Consider the following 26,655-nt stretch of genomic DNA (forward strand, 5'->3'; position numbering starts at 1 on the left):
CATGCTGTCACGGGGGGCGGCGAGCGGGCGGGCGCTGCGCGGAGCGGCGCGGGCGGGCGTGCAGCCGCCGCCGGTCCGCGGCCTCCGCGCCTCTCCGCGGGCGCGGTCGGCCATGCCCTCCTGGGTCATAGACCGGTACGGCCACAACGACGTGCTGCGCTTCACCCGGGACATGGTGTTCCCCACCATCCACTTCCCCAACGAGGTCATCATTAAGGTTCACGCCGCCAGCCTGAACCCCATCGACCTTAGCATGAGAAGTAAGTGCCGGGCCCGAGGGGCCGGGGCCTGGCTGGCGCGATGGCAGGGGGTGTGCTTAGGAGCGCGGCTTCCACATGTCCCCCGGCGTCCAAAACTGTGGAGACATTGTCACCAGCCTGCCCCGGGAGGCACCTGTCGCGGCGGTGTCAAGAGGGACCCCCTTGAAGCACTTGTTGCCCCCTGTCCCTGTGGGAAACCCATCTCTTGGACACTTACTTTCCCAAGTTCTTAGGGTAAAAACGGTACAAAAAGCCTTTCTGAAGAGGAGAGTGTGTGTATTGCCGGGGGAAGCTTTTAATCTGAGTGACTAATTGCTGTCCTCTGCAGGCTTGAAGTTCCCAAGTCAGCTTCCCTTTGATAGTAGCATAACCATGGCAGGGTTTGCCTCCTGGCCTTCTCCCCTGTCCCCACCATCTGGGTGGTGGCACTCTCTTGACCAAGAGACTCGCCCTTCCAAGGAGCAGCCATTTCCCCTGAGATGTCCTGGATTTTCCCATCTCTTTGAGGTGAATGGGACTGAAGGTCAAAGTTGGCTCAAAGATGGCACGTGTGACCTAGTCCAGACCATGCTGTTCGTCGTCATGTGTCTTCATCCTGAATTGTCATCTGAGTACCTCCTGTCCTCTACATCTATGACTGACTCTTTGTATTTGACCCATTTAACCAGTTTTTTCCTTGATTTCAATGTCCAAAATAGAAGAAGGAAGTTGCAGTAGTAGACAACCTTATATTTCATGTTGAGAAGTAATCTTGCATATCAAATAAGATTCAGGAGCGCATGCAGAGATACCTGCAGGCAGCCTACTGACAGAGCTGTAATTTGTGTTTGGGGTCTCTACATTTTTAAAAATCTTTGTATGTAGTTGTGGGTTTGATTATGGGACATTTGCTGTCTGAGGATTCCTGTTGAATGACTCACTTGAAGTGCAACTAGTATTTTGAATCTGTAAAAGTATTTGGAAGAAACTACACTTTCATCCTGCTTTCAAGGTGCCTGCTTTTGTGTCTCTCTCTTTTCTTTTCAGTATTAAAACTCTAGCGTAATAGGGCATCTAGGCAGACTTGTCCAAACACTTGAAAGGGCATACATGCCCGAATGCAGACTTTTTTTAGGCTGAGCAGAGTTTTAGATGGGTAATTCCGAGAGTTCACAGCATTTAGCTATTGCTTACTGGGCCCCAGCCAAAACTGTGCCACGCACCAGGCTAAAAACTGAGCACTGCAAATAGCTAAGTACCAGTGCTCAGCCTGTGCCCTGGACCTGTTTAGTTTACTTAATTCCCTTCAGTGGTGCCCAGTGACAGGACAAGAGGTAACGGGCACAAACTTGAAAATAGGAAGTTTCACCTAAACATGAGGAGGAACTTCCTTACTTCGAGGGTGGCAGAGCACTGGAGCAGGCTGCCCAGAGAGGTGGTGGAGTCTCATCTCTGGAGACATTCCAAACCCACCTGGACGCGTTCCTGTGCAACCTGCTCTGGGTGACCCTGCTCTGGCAGGGGGGTTGGACTAGATGATCTCCAGAGGTCCCTTCCAGCCCCTACCATTCTGTGAACAGAAGTTCAGGTTCCTCATCTTAGGGGATGTGCCTTAATATTTTTTACAGTGATGCTCATGTTGCTTTTTATAGTACTTTATTTGAAAAGACAAATGGAGTTCTTGGATTTGTTGCTTGGAGTTCTTTTGGATTTGTAGCTACATGATGCTGTTGGAAAATAGAGTATTTCCAGCAGACTTAGAATTTCTGACAGTGTTCACCATACTATATATTTTTATAATGGAGAGCCGTTTCATGAACAAATAAGCCAGAATGAGATTTGCTCTTTAGTTGTAAACTCTGTAAAAATATAAAGTATTGTGGATTTTTTGCATGCTTAATGTATAACAGAAATGAGGCACATTAGGTACAGACAATGCTTTCTAATTGCAATTGTCCAATTAATAAATGAAAACACAGTGTGGTGTGTCATGGTTAATTTCATGTTTTGCAGGTGGTTATGGTGCAACTGCACTAAATATGAAGCGAGATCCCCTGAAAATCAAAAGCATGGACACTGAATTTCCACTAACACTTGGTCGAGATGTCTCTGGTGTTATTATGGAATGTGGACTAAGTGTGTCTTATTTCAAACCTGGAGATGAGGTGGTACTTCCAATATCTCTTTTTCTAAAATGTATAGATAAAATATGCTATAAGATGTTCAGCTTTCATTTTCCTCTTAAGAAAATTCTTTTTCTTTAATGTTGTTACACTCTGAATGAGGACAATCTGGCAGTAAATTTCTAGAATGCTTTCTTCCCTACTGTTTTTTCTCTGAAAAATGTGGTCTTTCCCAGACTTGCTTCTGCAAGTTAATTTCCCTTCTGTTTTTTAATTTTTGGTCCATTTCAGTGGCAGCAAGAGAGGAATTTATTTATTTATTTATAAGTGCACACTCAAGATGCTCCTTCATTTTTGACTCAAGACAGAATTCTAACAGGAAGGGATTAGTTGTTATTTTTTTCTTGAGTAACTTAGGATAGGAACTCTGGCATAACCCAAGAACCACTTCATGAGTCCCCACATAAATACTGTTATTGTTTGCTTTCACCTTCACCAGTTTGCTTTCACATTTCACCAGTTTTAGTATAGAAGTTCTGATTCTGCTCCCGCTAGCCTCATCCCCTCCAATGTGGGCTTTCTTGGCATGGAAGTAGTTTGGGGTTTTTGAAAAATTATGTCTTGTACACAGTGTATAGTACAATTTATTTACATAGCTCTGCAGTCCTTCATTTAGTCAGTCTTGTGATGTCTTTTGTGTAAAGAGTAAGCTAAACTGGTTTCTGATAAGCAATAGTAAAGACATTCTGCAAATTGGAAAAAAGATTATTTTAACGAAGAAGACTTTTCTGTGTAGGTATGATCATGCGCTACGTCACAAAAATTCATAGTTGTTTTCTGTTTGGTTTTAGGTGTGGGCAGCAATTCCTCCATGGAAACAGGGCACTCTCTCAGAGTTTGTGGTAGCTAGTGGAAACGAGGTAAACCTTCATAAATGTGGCTAACAGACAAAACCCAAAAATTTTAGACTGGTATTTTTTTTTCTTCATTGTCTAAGTAACTGTTTATTTCTTAGTGCTTGGATTGATTTGGACTCCAGGTAGTTATGAAGATAATTGAAAATGTGGAATACACAATCTGCAATTCAGTAAAGCTTGGTTGAATATTTCAGTGTCACGTAAGATCTGCTGTGTGACTTGGATACGGTTGCTTTTATTTCAGGTGTCTTTCAAGCCAAAGTGTCTCAGTCACACAGAAGCTGCCTCCTTACCATACGTAGGTCTCACAGCCTGGTCTGCAGTTAACCAAGTTGGAGGACTGAACAAAAGTAATTGTGGTGGGAAAAGGTAAGGAAATAGTTCTGATGCTAAAACTTAGTGTTTCATTTTTACACTGATTAGCTGCTTCTAAAACATGTCCAACAGTGATGAAGACTGTTATACCATGATATTCACAAAGACCAGCTGGCCGGAAGATGCTAGGTTCAGTCTACACAACTGCTGAGGGAGGCTTCTTTCAAGGGAAGTTCAGACAAGGACCTTCACTGAAGTGTCTCTAGCCACTTGCTGCTCTCCTTCTCTATATAGTGACTACACAGAGGTAGTCCAATGTGTATCTAATGTATAGGACTATATAAAGAATTTCAGGATGGTATCTCTAGGAATTTATAGGGACTTTGCCTTTCTGCCTGCTATGACAGCTCTCTAAATGCAACATCCTCTCTTTGAGTTATTTTGGCAGCTCACAAAAAGTCCTCTCAGCCACGGAGGTGGGGTTGACTCAGTTCCTACATATGTGGGCCATTTGGAACAGACTGGTTTTCCAGCTTTTTAGAAAAAAATGAGCAGGTGACTGTGTCTCATTTGACCTGTAGAAGTTCTCATCAGAACTTTGATGAGGTCAGGAATGCAGAAGAGAAGAGGAAAACGTGCAAGATGAGCAGCCAAATCAAATAGAAAAATTGGCTTTGTTTATCGGCCTGTTAATCTGACAATGGCAGATGGAGGACAGAAGAGAAAAAATGCATTGAAAAGATTGGAGCAGATACCATTTTTTTCCTGATAATTGAAATTTGCAGTTATTTTGGCCTATGGATGTTTGTATAAATAGATAGCAAAATGTTCAGAACGGAAAGAAGGGCAAAAGTAAAAATACTGGAATTGAAAAATAATCATGAAAATTACTATGCTGCACCAAAAATTTAGGTCAGAGAGTAATTACTGGTCAGCAGGACATATATGCCTGACCTCCTCTTATCTTAGGTGTTACTGTTGTAGTGCAACACATTGCAAAGGACACTAGATCTATTTAAATTCTTCATCCGCATCTTCAGCAGATAATTGAGTGAGTGGTTGTTCATATGTCACGGTAAATTTCATCATGAAAATATCAAGTTATTGTTTGTTCTAAAGATAAACAATGCTTTGAGAAAATGAAATTGCAAAATTTAAAGCAATTTCAAAGAAGCGTTACTGAAATTACCTTCCAGCTAGTGACAAAATTCTAGATACATTGCTGCCTTTTTTATTTTTCAGTATTTTGACTTTTTTATTACCTTAGGTTTCACATGTAAATAGAATTAACCTAAAGATATGTTGATAAGCTAGCCTTGTTTAAAGTATCTTTCCAATCTTCAGGTAAGTGGTTAGATTGTTAAAAGTGAAATTCAAACTGCATTTATATCGTGTCTTTACATTTAACATTTACTTTTATGTTCCAAATAAATATTTAGTTGCTCTGTCGGCAAAAAACAGTTTAATGTATTTACAAAATTATGATGTTTCCAATCTAGAAGTTTTGAATTGTAAAAACAGCAGAGCTGTATAGCAGAGCTATACATTACTCTCTCAAGGCAATAATTTTAAAATACAAGAATTTACATAATGTTTCTTAATTTCTTGAAATAATTTAATGTTTGGTAAGAAGTTACCTACATATGTGATTTTATGTTGGTCTTTTTGTCTCCTGTAGGTGTATGTAAATAGCTATGTAGAAGGGTGTGTATACACACAAGAGTGTGTCTTATTTTGAAAGAGCAGCTGTATTCCTTGATGAAAGCTACTTCACTGATACTTTATTGCAGTGTTAAGACATCTTAGAAACAGCGAGATTTTTCTATTGGTGTGTATTGTTTTCTTTGCCTCTTTAAGGTGGAAGGGTGGGCTAACCAGACATACTCGCTATCAGTCTGTGTGTTGATCTGGCAGGAGTATCTGCTGCATCTGCGCACACTTTCACAAATTTTGTTTTCGCAAGTTACCTGAAGTGTGCTCACATTGTTCATGTCTCCTACTTCACTGTAACTCCAGTCATTTCTCCATAACTTTTATGCTGTGCAACTGTAATTTATGTTGGTATTCTTGCACGAGCCGAAAGTGAATGTTCTTGTTATCCAAAATGTTCAGAATGACTCTGTTATTTTGGAGTTCTCTGTGGATAAGGAGAGCTTCTCATATGTGCCAGTGTCCAGATTCAGTAGAAAAGAGATTGTTTGTCCAACAACAACTGTTAAATATGTTGCTTGCTGTATTCACAAAAAGCATGATAAAAAACCCCAAACCTGACAGTTTGAGAAGTTCTTGAAAACATTTATGTTAATATTATGTAGAGGTCTTTTACATAAATACAGAGTCAGTATTTTATTTGTTTAAGTATGCTGGAGAGAGGTGCTGGATTTTGTTACTGTAAGCTATTAAATGTACTCCTGGTTTTTATTGTTGCAATGAAAATTTGAATGATATAATACCTCTAGAAAATGTATTTTTTTAAAGTCTATGTGTCACTTCATCATTTTATCTGTTGAGAAGTACAAAGTGAGTGTAGATCGTAAAACTTCTTGACAGGATAAATGCTTGTTGATACAGGAATAAATCTCTTAGGGACATTTTGTTGGCATAATCAAATGCAATTTATATATACAAATTTATATAATATATGTTATATATAAATTTATATACATACACAATTGATATATTTATTCAATAAATATTTTTATTTGGCATGTAGCTGAGTCACTGAAAATTGTTACTTGTTTATAATCTGGAGGAAATGTTAGTCCTTGATCTGTACACCCACTGCCCACCCCCTGTGTCTTTTGGTGGAGGGGAGACACCAGGAGCTGAAAGTGCTCCTGGCTCTCTGACGCTAGTTTCTGACCACACCATAGTTCCAAGCAGGGTCCAGGCAGAAGGGCTAAACTCTCAAATCCCATGGCATGCTCATCTGGAGAGATCTGCTGACTCTCTGATTATTTCAACCGCCAGAGCCTCATATGGGGCTTGTTGAATGCTGGCTTGAATTATGTGCTTCTGTCAAAAGGGAGCAAAGCCTAGGGTATGAATGTTTGTTTTGTTCTTTCGAGAGAATTGGTTCTGTTGGATCTTTCTTCAGATCAAATATTTCATTAGTTTGTTCCCTCGTGCACATGCTTATATATTAGTTTACTCCTGACCTCACCTTTGCAGTGAAACAAGTAGTTTATCTGATATGTTTTCTCCTGGCTGTGTTTTCCCCAGGCAATGCGAACAAAACTGTGCTTTGGCACTTTCCACCATCTATGGTCCTTCAGTACCGTCCTAAGAGGTCCTGCACCTTCAAACCCTTCCCCACTTCCTTGTGTTGTGCCAAACAAAATGTCTTGCTGTCCTCAGTGCTGTAAAAATGCTGATCTGTTGAGCTGCAGCACATGGACCTCCTGTGCAGACGTAGTTTGTCTCTGAAGCAAAGAGCTTTCTTAAAGTCACAATATACAGAGAGGGTTTTAAAAATTAGAAGGTCTGGGAGAAAATAGCCCACATAACATAGGAACAAATCAGATCTGGAAAGTATTTCTACTGAAGAATCTCAAGGGCTTTTATTGAAGGAGAAAATAAAAAGAAGTCCTAGCCAAGCAGCCTCCCAAAACTGATATTGTTACCTAAATCCTTGAGCAAAGAGTACATTTTAAAATGACAGCTTTCTCCCAAATTTGTAGTGGAAGAAATGCCCTTTTAAGCATGGAGTAAAATTGGAAAGGCAGTTTGACAAGGTTTTTTTGAAAGGATTTAATTGTAGCTGTCCTTTGTAAGGATAAAGATGGGCTTAACCCAATATCTTGAGTGTAGCATCCCTGAGCCTTTTCAAGTATCACAAAATTTAAATATGAATGTTGCTTCAGGCATGTGTCCTTAGAAGCATGGTTCTGAGGATAAGTGCAGATTTAAAAGCTGCGGGCATTGTGGTTTCAGATTCTTAGTCTGAATTTTGCAGCTTGGATCAGTGAAATAGGAGGGAACAGAATCTGATCAGTTACAAAAGAGGATGCATTTTTAAATGGATACTGTGACCAAAGCCAAGTCTCTTAGGTTACTTCAAAGAATTTTTGTAAACTGAGACTCCAGGTTGTATATTACAATTTTGCACTGTGAAAAGCAATTTCCTTCAACATGTAGCACAGTAAGATTTAAAACAGGAACACCAGCAGCTTCTGAAGATACTGAAATTTTTCTGGCAAACAAAAGTTCTGAGAAACATGATGTTCCCCAAGCCTATGCCAAGACTTCCTCTTGGATCTTCCTTTTGGCCTAGAATTAGCAAATGGGCCCAAAGTCCAAGTACTGTTAGTAACTTTGGCAGCAAGGCTTTCTTACTAATTCACTTTCTGAAGTTGAGTTATTTAATAAAATATCCAGATGAAATTTTAGAACAGTGATTAGGCTGCTAGCAGTAAGGTTCTCACACAACTAAACTTGCATTAATTTTTATGACATTTAGGGTAGTGCGTGCAGTTAAAATGAACTCTCACTTGCTAATAATTTGGTAATTTCCTCTTTCATTTTCTTCCTTGTCTGCCAGTTTCCACAACCTGGCATTTACAGGGTCTTGTAGAGATGTAGTGAACTAGAAAAATTCTACTGCCTTTTTTCTGAAGAAAAAGGCAGATATCTTCATTTAATAGAACTTAAACTTGATTATGGTGTTGCTACTTCATTGCTTTTTTGTCTTTCTGTTAGATAAATATTATGCAATATGGGAAAATTATGTTGTATGTATTCTGAAGTTCCCAGTCTCCCTAAATAATGTGATACTAAACTACTTTTAGATAACAACAATTTGTATAAAATGTTGGTGAATCAGATTTTTTTTCTTTAGGAGATACAGCAGTGGAGTCTGGGAGACAGAAAGACTCGTAATTGATTTTGTCCCAAACTGAACAATTATGTTTGAGCAAGTGAGGGACAGGGGTTTTGGGTGATAAATGTTACTGCCTGACAGCTCCCCTGCCTGGATTTAGTGGAAAGCACATACAAGGAAGTCTCTTTGGCTGTGCTGAGGTAATGCTCTTGGCATAGGAAAGATGATCAACAATGTTAAGTCACATTATTGGTTATCTGAAGAGTTAACCACTAAGTAACATTGAATGACAAATACAATCTTTTGCTTAAAATAATTTGGTGTCAGCGATGTATAAGAAGCATTAGAATACATAGTTACTATGGAGTTTATTTAAAGAACTTTTTAATATATTTTAATTTTGTTTTACAGAGTATTAATATTAGGAGCTTCAGGAGGAGTTGGTACTTTTGCTGTACAGGTAATATAAACCAGCATGCCCAGGATCCACCTTCAAACTATTCAATATGAAAAAAAAATTTAACAGAAGGGAATTGTGAGAAGGAATAGTGAAATAGCAAGCTACTGATCGATCTGTCTGATACATCTGATCGATATTTCCAAAACTGAAATATTTTCAGGTTTATTGCTTTTGATTTGTTATGTTTTATTACTTTAAAGTAGGAAGCAGGGACTTTCAAAGAAGAGAGTGGTGAATGTAGGTAGTGAAAGATCACATTTCACAGTTTGCGTGCAGGAAGTCTGATTGGTCCAACTTGAAATATGTAGCCTGTTTCCGTTATCTTTCAGTCCGCTCTGCTCCATAAATATGAAAAGAACTTGGTGTATGCGTAGATTGAGAATGTATCATCTACCATAACTGTTGTAGGTGGTCAAATGATATGAGAGGCACCAGGCTTTTATGTGCAGTATATGTAAAGAGCAGTGGTTTAAGATTAACTTTCCCTCACTGTCTTTGCCCTGCTGCCCTTTTGGCTGTCTTCATTCCAGTAGCTTTCAACTTTGGAGAGTCAACATGCTCTTTTACTGGTCCATTTGTTGTGGAACATCCTCTTTTCATGCTGTCGTTTAATTTGGGGATTTTGATCCTAATTGGTGTCATCTTACGCTGAAACATCTTTCCCTTGAGAATAGGAAAAAAATGTAGAAGTTCGGCGATTGCATCACTGTGTTACATGTTACTAGACCGTAAACAGTTGTTTTAAAGAGGCTTACAGGAGAGTTTCCAGTGGTATGCTGTTTGCCTGATCCATGGTAAAGCACGTGGCTAAATTAGATCAGTACGAAAGGCTGACCAGCCACTGACTAGTTGTGATTTCTACCTGATTAATTGTGAGTAAGCTACATTAATCTTTTTTACATTTATTCTGGATTAATTAACGTGAATGAAAAATGAGATTACAAAAGAGATAAATAACTAGAAAAATCCTTCACTTTGCTATAGCTTTTGGAGTAGAAGATAATCTGACATCCTCCCTGTGGTAAATCACAGATGACTTCCTTCTTTTTCTCATTATTAACATTTAAGCTATTTAAAGTGAGATAGATATATGAAATACTTAATGAGCAGGTAGGAATATAAAATATTTTAATTTGAAATATTTAATAATATTTAATGGTTGATCTGGTGACAGTTTTGTGGATTGGTAACTTGGGCAATACCTCTTGGTATACATTTAGCTGAGTATTTTATTTAAAGTCTTATTTATCCAGAGACCTGATATCTGTAAGTGGCACTAAAAAAACACCCTCCTTCCACCACACCAACTCCCCCCTCCCCAAAACCTCCTTAAATATTGATAAATTCTAACCACTGTTTGTCTGTGGGATGTGTGACAAGTTACCCTGTGTTGGAGCCTAGTCTCCCCACTCCCTACTAAAGGTCCTCATTTATTATATAAATATAATGAGACTTTGGCTTTTTAAGTGGTTCTCAATGTTTCACTCAATTTTAAACTCTGGACTTTTGTTTTTTTTATGCTTGTTTTTAGCTACTGAAGGCCTGGGGTGCTCATGTAACAGCAGTTTGTTCTCATGATGCCAGCACGCTGATGAAAAAGCTTGGAGCAGATGATGTGATTGATTACAAATCTGGAAATCTGGAAGAGCAACTTAAAACATTACCCTTGTACGTGTTTGTGTTGCTTATATTGAGATGAAGGAGTTGGTGGTCGGACCTTCTGCCTTTTGGTTACTTGACTCCAGTCTATCAGAACTCCCTCCTTTTTTTTTTGTTTCTTCCCCATTTCTAAAGTGTTACTTTGTAAAGCAAATTCATCCCATCCCTTTTTGAATGCAGTTTGCCAAGTGAATATCCCAAGCACAGATTTCATTGTAAGACTAAGCGAGTTAATTGGGCTTGTGGAGGCAAGTTCACTTTCACATGGTTCTCTTCAATGACTGTGATTCGAACAGTTCTGTCACCTTCCCTCCAAGGTTCTTGGAACATTTACAAAGCATGAATAAATTAAAACAAGTCTCAGAAATCCTGTGTGAGGTTAGCAAATAGTAAAATTGATCTTCTAGAGGGAAGAACTGTGTCATGAAGCAGTTAAGTGACTTGCCTGAAGGTCTTTACTCCCAGTTGAGTTGCACAGTGGCTAAATTTCTCTTCTGTACCATTGTGTGTGGCTGTCTCTGATAAACAATTACACCTAGCTTGTCATAGCTGTGTTTAAACTAGCTTGAGGGTTTTCTTTAAAACTGAAGTCTTTTTCGTTTTGTAATCTTTCCATCTGTTTAGTCTACTGTGATTTGTATTTGAATGTGTTATTTACACTGCTCCTTTTAGTTAGATCACATTAACTTTCTGGGAGAGGAAATAGAAGCTGTTCAATCTACGAAAGAATCTTACTGATAACTATGCTGAGAAGCCATGTGCCCTTTAACTGTGGTGTGGTTGTCAGCAGGCCTGAAGTCAACTGTGAGGTTACTGTCACTGACCGTATGGGGAGGGTGTGCAGCAACTAACTTAGCAGTTTGCAAGCAGCGCTAAATTTGCCTTTGTGCAGTTCAACATCTTAAATGCTAAACACCCATTCTAGCAAGCGACCCTTTTTAGGAGCTGTCAACAGCACTGTCTTAGGGTACAGTTTTGTGATACGGGTAAGACCACTAGGGGAATGGTCTTCTTTCCCTCCCCTTTTCAGTTGTACTGACTCTTCAGACCCCAGAGTGGGCTAGTTTTTCCCGGAGCATTAGTTTTCATGATTTTAATTTCTCTTGTTGGCAGGTAACTTGTTAGGTTGACTGAACTGTAACATGAAATCACATCCTTGGAAGACAGGCAGGAAAACTGTCTTTCCAGAGATAAGAACTTTTCTATTTAATTTGCTTATTTTCCCTCTTATTTGTAGGTTATTTAGGTTAGATGCATGTGTATATGCATTTCTGTTGCAATCTGGAGATTGCTGAAAATATACAGATGAAAAAGCTCACGTGCTGGGATAATGAGAAGGAATGCTGAAACTGTGGCTTGTTGCCAGAGGCTGCATATACCCGTTCATGGAGGGAAGGAAGGTTTTAGACCCTTTGCATTGTTAGGTTCTATGTCGAATAGGTAGAAGAGAGCTGCCAGTAGAGGTAAAATGGCCCTCAAACAAATACGGAAGTCAAAAAAGACTTTTAGAAGTGAAGCTGAGAATTGGGTCACAGGAAAGATGTGAGCAGATAAGATGGAGTAGAGTAGAGAATATTTTTTATGTAACTTTGGCCACTGAAACTGACTTTCACGTGAGTACAGCATGTACAGGAGATGTTCCTACTCAGGGCGTGAGTCCAGACTAGTTTTTACATGCACATACCATATTGTTCAATGCTAGGACTAGACCTCAAGACTGTACCAGTAGTCTTAGTGGGAGGGCTGAAGAGATAGAGTTCTAGAAGGCTTTAAGCAAGTACTGAATGTAGTTGTGCATCTAAGAGTCTACTTTTTGGAGTTTAAGTGCAGTTTAAGTTATCTAAATAGCCTGTGTCTGCTGTGCAGCAAATGTACTCCCGTTGAACAGTAAAACTGGGATTTAGCGGAAATCTTGGGACTTTCTTGCTCCTGTCTTGCAGGCAGATTATTTTATTGCATTGGAGTGACAGATAGAAATGTAAACTATAGCCAGTTTCTGATATGAATTAGCGTAATTATGATGAAATTGTTTTTCCCATATCATGATTTTAAACCTGTTGTTTACATGTCTGCAGATTTGATTTCATCCTAGATAATGTTGGTGGATCCACTGAGAAGTGGGCTCTAGATCTCCTGAAGAAATGGTCAGGAGCAACATATGTTACCTTGGTGACACCTTTCCTGATCAATATGGACAAACTTGGAGTGGCTGATGGAATGCTACAAACAGGAGTCACTGTTGGTTCCAAAACTGTAAAGGTATTTGACAAAATCCTATATATTTTAATATGATGTAGTAGCCTAGTGGCTTCCTTTGTGGCTTGGATGCTAGTCATGTGGCTCATCTAGAGGCATCTGGTTTATTTTCCTCATATATCATTAAGGATACTTCAGATGCATTTTTATTCTTTCCTTCTTTCTTGTACTGAAAAAAAAATGCATTGGGGTGGTGCTGATTGGTGTATGTGGTAGTCTGAGGTGCTTTGAAGTTTTGCGTCTTTATAGTGCTTTTCATTGTGGCCTTTTCCATATGGCTTCCCTAGTGAGTCCTGCTGACAGCTCGCGTTTCACAGTAAACAGAGCAAATCCCTGCCTCATTGAAGTCAGGGTAATTTTGCTGCTTGCTTTAGGCTGGTCAGGCTTTCTTTCTCTCAAAACATTGTTCCATGACTGATTCTCTTCATCCTATTCCAGCACCAGAGAGTAATAAAATTGGTTGAGGGTGGCTAGAAAGTCTTTTCATCTCTTTCATGTTCGTATGTCTGGATGGTGATACTGATTTTTCTAGTTTTCATAAGTGGATCTTAAAACGTTCTGCCAGTGGCCAGATCAGTGAGGCTTTTGAGAACTTTTCTCTTTCTTCTCTCAACGTGTGTACTTGCTCTCCAAATGAGTGCTTTTCAAGCAGTTGCTATGGTATTCCTGTAATGGCATGGTTGAATGAGATTCTAAGTCCTGCACCAATACTTTCAAAGGAAGGCTCAAAAACAAAATTAAAAGGCTGGGAAGAAATAATGTAATATTATTTCTCAGTGTGCATGTTTCCATGATGAGGAGCATCGTATGCCATGTATTAAAAATCATCTCTCTCTGGCAGATGATGGCTCTTTTTCCTGTAATGATCTACTCAGAGGAGGTGGTCTTGACTTGAGCTTGTGAGTTCTTCCCAAAATGCTTTTCATGTGAGCTGCCATCTGTCATTGGATGGTGGTACCTTTGGCAGATGGGATTGTGGAAAATTTAATCACTGACACTGAGGTGGAAGGTTCTAAATGTCACATCGCTGGGTTTATTTCGCCCTCTTTGTGAATGTAATTATATAGCACCATTTCTCTCTTACGTAATAAATAATGCTGTTTCTAGCTGCAGAGTCAAGGTGGTTGTTTTTCTCAACTAGCTGACTTGTGCAATTGGACACAAAATTCACCCTGATCCTATTGCGGTAATACAACATCCCATCTGTACATTTAATCCACATGCTTAGTGACTTTTTTTTTTTTTTTTCAGAAACTAGCGTATAATTTCCATGTCTTTTCCTTCAGTTACTTCTCTAGCGCTTCTGTCATTAATTTCAGTTCCAGTTTCAGTTTCCTCTCATGATTTTCTAATATATCTGTGATCTTTCTTGCAGCATCTCTTTAAAGGAGTCCATTATCGGTGGGCATTTTTTATGCCAAGTGGCCCAAGTTTGGATGAAATAGCAGAACTAGTTGATTCTGGAAAGGTATGTCAGTAATGGTTATTTGGGTATTTGTGCTGAAAGAGGTGCTGCTTTGACTCAAAATGGTTGTCGTTCACAGTTAGGGAATAAAAATGTTATAAGAGTCACAGTGAGGAAAACTAGTTAAGAATTTACTTGCTCCAGTTTCTAATTTCTACCTTTGGCATGGAATTTAGGAGTTCATAATCGTTAAGACTGTTCTGCCTTCTCCTTCTCCACCCTACCTGTTTTTAAAAACACAAAGTTTACCGAGTTATGAGGAAAGAATGTCCACGATTGTTTATTTTTGCCGGTGGGAATCATTTAGCATGAACTTAGTGTTGAAAATGATATGTTTTAAGAGGCCTCATTTGGTTCATTTGGTCAGGATAAACATGACTGTGTGTATCTGCATATGCAAAGTTGCCTAGCCTGGATGATCAGGAGTCCTGCCCCTAATGTGCGCAGAACTAGAATATTCAGGTTATTGCAGGTCATAGACGATCTGCATCGGCAGAGTGGTGACAAGAATCTTGTGTTTCATTATTTCAGAGCTTCAGAGTATAACGCTTGCGCTAATTCAGCACAGTGACGTGGAATATTGTGAGCGTTCATAAGCTTTCGGGGAATCTCTTAGTGGCCTTGGGGGAAAGGCATGAAGTGGCAGATAGCTTATTGCTTTTTGGATCTGAATTCAGCTTTATGAGCTTGTTACAAAATGTGTATGAGAGTGAGCAGTTGATTGCCTGTTTATTGGACTGTGTGGTGCAGTGTCCTCTCTTGGATAATTTCACGTTGCCAAAATTCCCAGAGTTGGGAATATGGACAACTGCTGTTAATCTTTCTGTATGGTACCTAAGCAGAAGAGGAAGCAGAGTCTGTCATGACCGCTGGTAAATCCCAGCATGTGAACTGTCAGGCCATCTTGTGCTCAAAATTTGTGCATATTAATAAATTTAGATCTCTCAGAGTTTGAGCATTGATCTCCTTTTTCCCTATGCATTGTGCTCCAGAGTTTGGAGAAGAGTCAATAAATTGCTGTCGTACTTAAGGCCTGATTGCTTCCATTTGCCACCTCAGTGCTGCTGATAGGAATAAAAATTTTCCTGGATTCAGCCGCTCCTATTCCTCTGTCGTGTCCAGTGTGCTGCTGACACAGCTAGTAGAAAGTCTGTTGCCTAAAAAGTTACCTACTCATAAATAGAGGCTGCATCAGCAAATAAGCTGTGAGGAAGTGTGTTCCTGGCTACAGCTCTGCACCACTCTGCTTTGCATTATGTCCAGCGCTGTAGGCATTATCCCATGGTCTAGAAAGAAACCCTAGGAGATGCTCCTCATCCTGTGATTGCATCCAGTCACACTACTAAATTATAATTGACTAAGAAACAGAAACGCCCTTGTCTTCGTTCTTACCGTTTGTCCTGATTCTTAGCCACTCACAATTTGTTTTGTGTTCCGCTCCTACCTTGTGTGCAAAACAAATGCAGAATATGCCCATGAAAGCCTCTTGAGAAACACCTGTTTATGCAATAGAGATAGGGCTTAATTGGTGTTCTCTGCCTAATAATCTGGACAGGTGAATGGTAATGCCATTTAAAATGTACGTCATACATATATAAATGTCCCGATGTACTTTTTGTTGTAAGATGATCGCGAGGACAAAGATGTTTGCTTGGTCTTTTATTCTCTGTGCAAAAACAGGTCATAATGTCAGACTGTTTATCTGCATAGTCATTATTCTAGCAGCATTTTACTCTATTTTGTAAAATGTTGTAAACACCTGTGCTATCATCAGTATTTTATAAGACACAGATGTGTTGTATTTAGACAGATGTTAAAAAGACTATGACCTTTATTGTCTAGGCACTAGAGTTCTCTTAAATGGACAAATCATCCATTCAGAAGAGCAGGTGTTTGGAAAAAAGGCAGGAGAGAATTACTGGAGGAAGTGTACCATAATTTCCTAACTAAGTGAAAAGAAATATTTATGTTTGACTAGGAAGGAATAAATGAGAATTGGAAAAAAACAAAACACAAAGAGTAACCGTGTAGCAAGAAGACTTCGGGAAACCAGGAAAATGAGGTCATGTAGTTGAACTTCTTAGTTTTGAGTGAATACAGTTTTGAGTAAGGAAGATTTAGTTATTTTGAAATTTCAGTGAATCGCCTTTTCTGTTACAGACGTGAGATTGTATTAAGTGTGAATAGGAGAGCAATTGGAGAGCTTCTGAAAATGAGAGGCTTTTTTCAGGAAAGTATAATCATGAGGGGCGATTTAAATGAAGGAAATTAAAAAGAGCTGATGATTTAAAGAGATGATGTTACAGTGAGTGAAGCTTTGAAGAGTATATACCCCTGAAGCAGTTACAGAACATACTGATTTATCAGGGTTTTTTCTTTTATTTCTTTTGCAGCAACACAGGTTTTTAGTTCTGATGAGTGAATCTTTTGCGAAAGCAAAAGTATTCTCAATCCTTCCGTGGATGAAGAATGAGAAAAAAGGGCATTTTGTTTAAAGATGCCCGGTTTTCACATGGGTGATCTTTGCAGCAAGGAATAAAGATTTGCAAAATGTCAGCTATGAGGAGTTCTTTCAACAGCCTTTTTTAATGGGGAGGAGGAGAGGATTTGATGAGCTGGTAGTGCAAGGAAGGAGAGTAATTTTCCTTTTGTAATTTACCTGCACATCAGCTCAGTTCTGAGGGTTGTAAAACCATTTTCAGTTTATGAGCTGTTTTCTCTGCCTTGCAGCTGGACATCTTGCAAAGAGGCTGTTGTAGGACTGAGCGGGTGGGAGGCTGATGCCTCAGAAGTGGGCACAGAGGAAATCAAGTATTTCCTCGTGAAATTTTAGAGATACTGGCTACTTTCTGAACTGCTGGGAAGTCCCTGTTGTGAGTTGAACTCCGCCAGTTAATTACGAGCCAGTAAAGACTGGCTTAACATGAGTTGATGAAGTTGGGGATCTCTTTCCATGGCAGAACGTTCCTGGTGAATTACAAGGTTCTCATCTAAAGACAACTGAAATCAGCAGGGCCTTGAGTTCAGGACACAGATCTGCTGGCACCCCGTTTGCTGAAGCATTGTCACTGGTCTCTGCTGCCAGCATCATCACTGAAAGGCTTCTTAGGAATCAGTTTGATGTATTTGTGGTCAACATTGTGGATTTAACGTTGACAGTCTTGGTTTTTGCTACTTTTTAAACTTTTTCCTCCTTTCTAAGCATGTGCCATTTAGTCCTTGTGAAAATACACCAAGCTCTCATAACTTACGTTGCCTGATGGAGGCTGAAAAGACTCCTTAGTGTCGTAAGGGGGAGCACTAAGTATGTTGTATATTCCTGCTGGACCATGATAGGACGTGGGTTAACATGCAGCCCTACAGAAATGTGAAATTCAGTGCCGTTTAAATGCAGTGCGTGTGTGTGTGTGTGTGCAGTATTTTGGGTGGCTTAATGCTCTTTTCTTCCGATGGGCTGATGGGTGAAAGTTGATTTTGCAGAAGGAAGGCTAAAGGACAAGTAGAGTCTCCGATCATGAAATGATCATTCTCTGTGTTGTTTGCTTTCTAGATAAATGTTACAGCGCAGGCACAAATAAGAAAAACAATTGCATGCCTATATTAATGTAATTTGTGCCTAGTGTTGATGATACATTTTGCTGCAGACACCAGATGCTTCGGACTTAGCACCTGCTGCTGTGGTTTGGAGGACAGGACGTTGACTGTTCTTTGGCTCTGCTGCTGTCTTCCTGTGCGACGCTGGGCAAATCACAAAACCTTTTGCTAGTGTAATTTCTCTATCTACTAATGAGGACTTTATCTACCTTTGGTGATTTGCTCTGAGATGCCCTGTTAAAATGTGGAATTCAATTGTTTTCTATTGCTAGTCTTTGCTATTCAGGAAGTAAATAACACAAATGGATATGGTCATCCACTTTGATATTACTTGGGTTTTGAGTTGTTTGGATGGCGATGATTTGAGATGGTTTACATTCCTCCTGCTAGCATAGGTTATCACGAATTCTTGATTCTATCTTAACCCATGTGTATTGATTTGTTTCCAATTCATCTTGTTACAGTTCTGCAAATAACTTTTTCCCTGGCCTTTGTTGCACAACTGTTGCAGATTTCTCTCATCTGTATGAGTATCAAACAGCTAATGTAACATAGTGAGTCCTTGAATGTTTTCCAAATCTGGCATCTCTGGATGTGGCCTTCTCTGCAGTAATCCCAGTCTTTGTCTTTATGGCTGCGCTAAGGTATCTTAAGGTAGCCAAGGTGACTCGTCCTTGGGTGGTGCCTGCTTCACTGTCCCTATCTGAAAAAGGACACTAGGGTAGCAATTCTGTACTTAAATGTCTAAATTGACTACAGATCAGTCCTTCTCCCCGCTCTCTTTAGTCACTCACACTCATTCCGACGGCCATCTTTCTCCATGCTAAATTGCAAAGCTCGCACTTTTTTTTCTTCTTTTTTTAAAAAACTTTATGTTTTCTTGTTGCAGTGCTTTTGCTTGCCAGGTTGGTTGGCTAGAGCCCAGAGATGTTGATCGAGGAGAGGTTGCCAAAAGCTCTGTTCAGTCCGTTCTCTTCCAAAGGGAACTTCTATCTGCATTTTGTCACGGCCACCAAAAAAAACCACTGTGATTTTTATTAAAACACATCTGCTCCTCTTCCTCCAGGACATGGTAGCTTGCTTATGCTCTTTATGAAAGTGCTGTGTGATTACATCAGAAAATGTCTGTGAAGAAGACTTAATGGAAATTTTGCATACTGTGGAGAGATAGGGTCTTGAATATGTAAGCTCACATAAACCATGATGAGGTCTGGAAAAAATTTGTCATATACCAGGGATTTAATCAAATGTTTTGCCTCAGCCTGATGTAATTGCATATTCTGTCAAAAGTCAGTCCTAGTGTTCTGAGCTCTAGTCTCCTAGTGTAGGAGGGAATTATGTCTAGCACAGTGGTGAAACGTGGCGTCAACAAGACAGCTCTTGTCTGTCGTGAGTTTAATTTGCTGAGAGCTGGGGAGATGCAGGTCATGTAGGACTGTTCTTCTAATATATATATAAAATACATAATATGCTTTCATCTATAAGTATATATATACTCACATATATATATATATATAAAAAACTGTACATAAGTTTGTTCTGTCTCAATTATATGGTAGCAGTAATTACCAGCCTACATATGAGGACAACTACTATGAACATGACTGCTAGGGGATTCCAGAAGAGAGAGTTGCTCTTTCCTTTAGTTAGTAAGTTTTTTGGCGTGGTTCAGTGGGTAACTAAACCCAGGATCTTCCTCACTTCTACTAATTTAAGCTTGGGCTAGGCTGGCACACACTACAGTTCTGGGCTTGTTCCAGTTTCTTACTGCTCTTCATTGTGTTCTATAGAAGCTGTTCCGCCAGGGCCAATTAATGAACTAGAGATTTTTTTTTTAAGCCTCTTCTACACTCCAGACCATACCCTGATAGCCTGCTTAACTGGGATTTGTCTTCTGGTATTTTAATAATTGTAAATGATACTCATGAGTTATTGTGGGGTACTGTCAGAGGCTTGATGTGAAAGAACGTACCTTGCCTTGAAAAACGTGCAAAACCTGGTAATACACTTGTTTGTAAGATGCCTGTGGGAGTAGACCCCAGGACACATGCTTTCCATTCCCACGTCTTAACCACTGCACCACCATTGTTCTTATGAGCATATGAGACTGGATCGGGGGATCATTTTTACTTCTGTTAGGTATTTGGGATAGAAGTTATCACGTATCCTTTAATGTGCTGTTGGATGAAAGTACGTATTCTCCAAAATATAAGTTAATCAAAAATATAGTACTGTATAGTTGCAAAGCTACCCATACAACACATGACCAGAGCCAGATGTTCCAGAAGATAAGAACTTTAATCTTTGTCTTCAGTGAGGGTTGACCCCAGAACATAATGATGGAAAGCAATATGAAGCTGAGCATACATTGTTGCACACCACTTCAAGAGGAAGGAAGGCTGAAGAAAGGGGTGGGATTAAGACCCAAAGAACATGGAACTGGAGTACAGCAGAGAAGGAGATGCTCGGCTAAAGGGAAGAAATGACGGGAACAGCAGTGTCCCAATACAGTATGTTTTCCATGAGATGACAATAAAGTGCTGAACAGATAACTAAATGTTTAATTACAGGACAGGGACTGTTCTTCATAATGATTTATGTTCAAACCTCTTCTTGTCATTGAAGGGAGACTTACTGAAAGCCAAAGGAGAGTATCAAGCTCTGCATTTGTGCTCATATATACTGCATTTGGGCATGGTAGTAATTTCTGAAGGAAGACAGCCTTTATCTTCTAACTCAGCTAGTCAAAATGGCAAGCCCTCAAGAGGATTTTGAGGTCTGGTGGAGCACATCACAGCTCTTGTTCTGTGCACAAGCAAGTCTTTTCCAAAGCATGTACACATGAGTGTGCTCATGGCTGCTTACCAAGGCGTAAGTAGGGTGCGTGCACTGGGAGGCAGCAGCCGGGAGGGAGGCACTCTGCAAAGCAGGGCTGCCCTGCGGCTTTGACATGGCCATCCTTTACAAACCTGGGGGAGAGCCAATGCACTGTCATTGCCCTTGGAGAGGGGACTCAGTTTTCTTTTCTGCTTTGAGCTAGGCTTGCTCTGAGGGCCTCTGAGGTCCGGTTGTCTCTCTCCTGAGGATTTCAAGGCTCTAGCTCTCCCTCCAGTGGCAGGAAGCAGCTCCACACTGAGTGGAGCGACTTGTTGCTAATACGAGGGTCAAAGCTGTCTTCCTTCCCTTCATGTTTTCTCGCTTGTCCCCTCCTGATAAATTCAGACTGTCCTTGCTAACACAGAGATAGGGCCCTGCATGGGTGGGCTTTGCCATTAGCAGGAGCGTGTTCCTGCTGACCAGTCAGCTCCTGCCAGTGCCTGTTCGCTGCCTGCTGCGTTCAGAGCTGGATTGGCTGTGGTACCGCTTCTGTGCTCTATGTCGGATAGCCTTAATCAGCGTCAGCAATTGCTCTCTCTATTTTTCCAAACACATGAGTTCATTTCAAGAGACCTGAGATTCATTTCTATAGTATGTATGTCCTGCTTCGGAGAGAATGAAGAGGAAGAAAATACCTTTCAGGCCCAGTCTGTTTTCAGATAAACATTTCAATGCGGGTGTGTGTAATCCTTTCTCTCTCAGACTTTAGTTTAATCCCTTTTCCCTGAACAAATAGGTGTCCTCTGGCAAGGAACTGATGTGTGGCTGTAAATAGGCAGTGTTTTTATTATCCAGTTAATCTCCATTTATTATCACACATTCAACAAACAGCAGACGCTCCCCTACTTGTTTGTCTGTTCACAGGAAGAAATTTTATCTTAGTCAGTGGATTATGGTAAAGGCTGAGTGAATCACTGTGCTGCAACACGGTCAGCCCTTTCAGGGTTATTCAAACAATGGGACTGACCAGCCAGCCAGATAAAATGTTTAATGCTCTAGATTGTCAGGATCATCAATTTAGTATTCATGTCTCTCTATAGCACTGCCTAAAGCCAGCGTTTAAATGGAGCTGGAGGTTACATCAATGTAGCAGATGGGCTTTGAGCGTGTGGTGGCTGCAATACACACGGTGTTTTGAACTGTGAGGCTGAATTCGGGGTTCCTCTGAATCCCTGTGTCACCACTTTTCAAATGCGGTCCTTTGAACTTTACCTAACAGGCTGAGGACGTAACATACCTCGCTCTGTCAGGGTTATAAGCTGCAACCTACAATAAATGACTGTGGGTAGCAGAACATTAAAGGGCCTTGTTCATTTTTTTCTCAGTTGCTGCACATGTCTGAAATTAACTTCTGCCTTTCCCTGGAATCCCTTGTGCAGCTGCACTGCTTGCTTCCCTGAATACCTTTCCCCTCCTCCCAGCCTCTTGCCCTGCTCGGGTCATCCGTGTCCATGCTCCAGCAGCCTGAGTTTCTGTATTCTCTCTTTTTTTTTCTTAACAGAAGCACAGCTTTGTATGTAACTGCCATTAACAATAAGTACTTGTACAAGTGCTGCGCTTGTGTTTGGCTCACCAAGGTTGCTGCATTGTTTTGTTCCCAGGCTTCTGCTACGAAAGCAAGGGTTGGTCTTCATCAAAACAGTCACTGCTGATCAGCAGCACGTTCCTCCTGCTGATAGTCACGGCAGCTGCAGTTTACTCGGGTGCTCAGTTTACCCAAAGCCATGATCTCATTCAGTGTTTTTGCTGCTTTGCTGATGCCCGAGATGACATTTCCATTCTGTGCTGCATGCTGACCAAACATGACTTTGTCTTGATCATTTGTGCCCCCTATTTGTCCCCCAGGTGAGCAGCAGCAGGTGTTGCACAGTATCTTTCTGGGCTCCTGTGCCGTGTGTTACTATTCCTTTTGCTAGAGGTTTGTTTACAGGGATTGTCCTGGCAGAACAAGGGGAAGAAATTACCCAGCCTTGCACCCTGCAGCAGGGCAAGTTTGAGGCAAGGTTGAATGTATTTATTTGCACAGTTGCTCTCCTAGTGATTTGGCCGCTAATTCTCACTTTTTCTTTGGAGGGGGTTCACTCCTTCCTACTTTTCTGCCATGTAAAGTTTCACACTACTGCCAAGCTTGCTTTGACAAGATAAAATGGAAAATTTAGTGACAAGAATAGGCGATACTGCAGTGTAATAGTTAGATTACTGATGATTTGGATTACTGTTACTATATAAGCAAAACCAGTAGTTATTTTAGTGCAAAGAATGGGCTTCAAGGTAAGGCACTGCGCATGAATAGAAATAAAACTGAGTTGAGAAAAGGACCTATGTGAGCACAGACGACGACAAGAAGACTGCATTTGTTGTGCTGTTGGGGAGGGTGCTGGGTGGTCAGTGCTGCTGCTGGGAAAACGGGTGCGTATGAAAACCTTTTCTTGGTAGTGCTGCACTTCCACCTTCTAAGCAGCATGTCCGAGTGTGTACCCCTTGCCTTCTGGGAAAAGCAAGCAAGCCCTCTGAAAGATGGCACTGTTCTGATGCTGGCAAATTGTGCGTCTCCTTATTGCTGTTGTATTCCTTTTCTGTTTAGCAAGATGCATGTCCTACCAGGAGAGGGCAGTTGCCACCTCTGGAGTATTCATCAAGACAGAGTGCACGGTAGTAGCTGCGAGGAAAAAGCCTGAAGGTGTTTTTTTCACTGACACAAGTAACAAGGATCTTTTTCCAGCGCAGTAAATAGGGTGTTTGGCTCTTTGTTACTTCAGATCTTCATCACTGTGCGAGCTAGCTGCAGACTCATCTACTGTTAATGTTTTCCTCCGATAGGAGGATTAGCATCAGCTCGTCAGTGTGAGAACGTGCACTGGGCTGGTGGTAAGGCATCCACGGCAAGAGACCAACTCGAGGGGGTAGGCAGGATCTTTGGGAGGGGGTGTGGGAGGTACTTTTGTACACAGAGCTTATTTTAGCCTTTGGAAGGCTGATGCAGAACTTGACAGTAGAAAAAGTCTCCTCCCTTAGACTGTCAGCAACAAGTCTTTTTCAGAAGCAGCTGGGATTTCTTCCGCCTCTGTCGGTACACGATGATGTCTAAAGAAAATGCTCATAGGGTTTTTGGACTCCTTAGTTAATGGGGACAGTGAATAGGGTTGTTTCGCCTTCAGTATTAGAAATGAGTCTAAAACAATCCAGAAGGCTACTCTACAAAATTAATGCCAAAATAGCAGTTGATGCAAGCTGGGCTTAATGAGGTATGCCTATTGGAATACACAGTGGCTGAATTTTCAAGTGTATCTAAATGATTCAGCAACAAATGTTTGTGGACTCGTTTTTTTTGTACTTCACTTGTGGCCAAGGCTTGTAAGGGTACTGAGGCACGTACTGATGCAAACAGGCACTAGTTTCATAAGTATCTTTAAACACATACCTCTTGAAAATCTTGGGTTTAACAAGAAAAATAGTAGACAAATATGAGAAACAAAAAAAAAAGATTCTTCCTTTTCCTCAGTGTATCATTATGGACAACAAAAAGCTGACTCACAATGTCATCTTTTAAAGGGACTTAAAAGTTAGAGCCTGGCATGATGACTTTATTGTTAAGAGTCTCCAGTGAGAGCTCCAAACTGGGCTAATAGAGATGTTTCAAAACTTGGGGAAAGAGCAGCAAAAAGCCGCCTCCTGCATGCAGAGGGGTCCCTGAAAAAAGTTAAAAGCTAGTGACTACATCATTTGGCAACTTCTGCCCTAAATACTATAAACTTCCCCTCTTTCTCCATACAGTTTTGAAATGTGAAGGTGAGATGTTATTTTATTCCTAATGTAATGACACTTTTTTCTTTATTCTCTAGATTCAACCAGTTATTGATCAAGTCTTCTCTTTTTCTGAAGTTCCAAAGGCCTTTCTGAAATTGGAAGGAGGACATGCACGTGGAAAAACAGTGATTGATGTAATTAGTAAAAAATAAAGTATCTGTAATCATTATTCTGCCCTCAGTCAGTCCTTTACTGGTAAATTACGCTTGAACATGAATTGGTACATAGCATTTGGTTTCCTTAAAAGCTCACAAAGGGTGCATAACTAAAAAAAAAAAAGTGTTGTTTTAGCAAAGCCTCTTTTATTCCTTCATACTCTGCCTGTTAATATGCAGTCAAGAAATGTCCTAATGTCCCTTAGGTATTTCAACGTGATAACCATGTTAAGAATGTAGTTGTGACTTTTGCGGAACACCCCTCACTCTTGGGATAAGAGGAACAGCCAGGAGCGTTTTTGGTTTGGAGATCTTGGAGCTTTTATTTTCCAGATATTTTAACTAAGTCTTGAAGTGCTGAGGCACACCTTTTATCTAATTGTCCATATAAAGCTTGTGCTGTCCTTTTTTCCGTGGCCTTTCCTAGTTCTGAGTAATAATATATATTAATAAGGTGAACAATCTAGTTCATTCTCAGAACCTGTACGCTTTTCCTAATTAAGTAGTCACGTTGCTGTCTCAAGACCAGTACCTTAATCTTAATAGGGCAAATCTCTCATGGCATAACTAATCTGAGCAGAAGCACAGAACAAAATCAATCTGTAACTGATAATTATTCTAATTATGTAATTCCCAGCACAGCATTTAGGCAGGTAGGCTAGTTGTGGTTTTGGCAGTAATCGGGAGACCCTGTTCCTTCCACGCCCCCTATCGCTGCTGGTGGTGGTGAAGTGCTTTGAGGGGTCTATGGCTGTTGGTCTGTTTTTAAACTTACCATTTTGCCAGAGATGGGCTACAGACTTCCCCTGCAATTACGCAGGTACGTTGAAGGAAAGTGGCAGCCTCTTAATGGAGAGCTGCACGTTTACTGTGGTGCAGCTACGGTGATGGAGAAACCATGTCATGCTGCGCTTCCACCAGGGGACAGAAGCAGCAGCCATGTGAACTGTGGCCCCACGTACAAAGGCGCTGAACACGCGCTTGTACAGGAGAAGCATCCATTCCTCAGAGCCTGCAGCTATTCCACACCGTGTATTCACTCCTCATTAGCCAGCTGCTGCAGAGGGATTACAGACAGAGAAAGGCACAAGACAGGAGCAAAACTAACTGTAAAAAGTCAGCTTTCTCCCTTTAAAAATAATTCCAATAAAAAGTTACCTACCTTAAATTTATTTGTAAAATGCTATATTATATATATAGCAAGAGCACATCAATATGACAAAGTACCACTTTGGAACTAATAACAACACATTTTCTATGAAGAACTAAAAGCAGCACATTTCAGAGCAACAAAACTTCAGTACGTCTGTACAAAAGGAAGAAAATTAGTAAGGCACTTCCTTTAGGGTGGTAACAATAAAAGCACCAGTATCCTTTGAGGCAATACAATAGTAATGAAAATGTTAATTTTAAACAGACTTACTATGCAAGACAAAGGCCTGGATGCTCCTAGGAGCAGCTTGTAATAACACTGGTCTAAACCAGAACAAAACACAGCAGCATAGTACAAGACTGGGTTTGTATTTTACCTTTTTGCCAACATTATTATGGAAAACCAGCAAGACCAGATTAAGAGCAGGGTAACAGAAGTATTTCTGCAATCATTAGTGTATCTTACTTGTCACAAGCTCTTTACTAAACCAGTAACGCTTACTTCGAACGGGCCCAGCTCTTGTGACGGGGCACGTGCCCAGGTTTGGCTATGCCCCCTACTAGAGCAGTCTGACATTTCTGCTCAGCAGCAAACCAGGAGCCAGCAGCCCACCAGACACTGCTCTCCGACATCGCCAGAAATACCTGGGAGTCCCACATTCTCCATGGTAAGCCCAACCGTCAGCGGCTGAAAAACTTAGTAACCATGGTGCTTAGGTGCTTTTGCAGTCATGTAGAGTGATACTTTCCCTAAGAATTCTTGTTTTCTGCCTGATTTTGGAGTTCGGGAAGACTGTACTTACTGGAACTGTTCCAA

The 26,655-nt window shown here is 40.6% G+C and overlaps 1 protein-coding gene across 2 annotated transcripts; it reads left to right on the top strand.

Moving 5' to 3' along the window:
- Position 1: 1 nt before the first annotated feature.
- On the top strand, positions 2–24,700 carry RTN4IP1 (reticulon 4 interacting protein 1). Of its 2 annotated transcripts, XM_074581017.1 has the most exons (9): positions 2–260; positions 2,253–2,404; positions 3,214–3,282; positions 3,524–3,648; positions 8,825–8,873; positions 10,405–10,541; positions 12,608–12,791; positions 14,164–14,256; positions 24,567–24,700. In XM_074581017.1, exons 1-9 carry the CDS (start codon positions 2–4, stop codon positions 24,681–24,683), a joined length of 1,185 nt encoding a protein of 394 aa, XP_074437118.1. In that variant the 3' UTR covers positions 24,684–24,700. The 2 variants fall into 2 exon arrangements, with proteins under 2 accessions (XP_074437118.1, XP_074437119.1); XM_074581018.1 differs by lacking the exon at positions 14,164–14,256.
- The last annotated feature ends 1,955 nt before the right edge of the window (positions 24,701–26,655 follow it).

The sequence above is a fragment of the Larus michahellis genome, chromosome 3 (genome assembly GCF_964199755.1).
Source record: "Larus michahellis chromosome 3, bLarMic1.1, whole genome shotgun sequence".
NCBI lineage: Eukaryota > Metazoa > Chordata > Aves > Charadriiformes > Laridae > Larus > Larus michahellis.

Excerpts from the sequence above, each read along its gene's own strand:
- RTN4IP1 (XM_074581017.1), top strand. The coding sequence starts at position 2 with ATGCTGTCACGGGGGGCGGCGAGCGGGCGGGCGCTGCGCGGAGCGGCG. Across the intron at positions 261-2,252 it reads CATCGACCTTAGCATGAGAA|GTGGTTATGGTGCAACTGCA; the intron begins GTAAGTGCCGGG and ends CATGTTTTGCAG. Across the intron at positions 10,542-12,607 it reads CAACTTAAAACATTACCCTT|ATTTGATTTCATCCTAGATA; the intron begins GTACGTGTTTGT and ends ACATGTCTGCAG.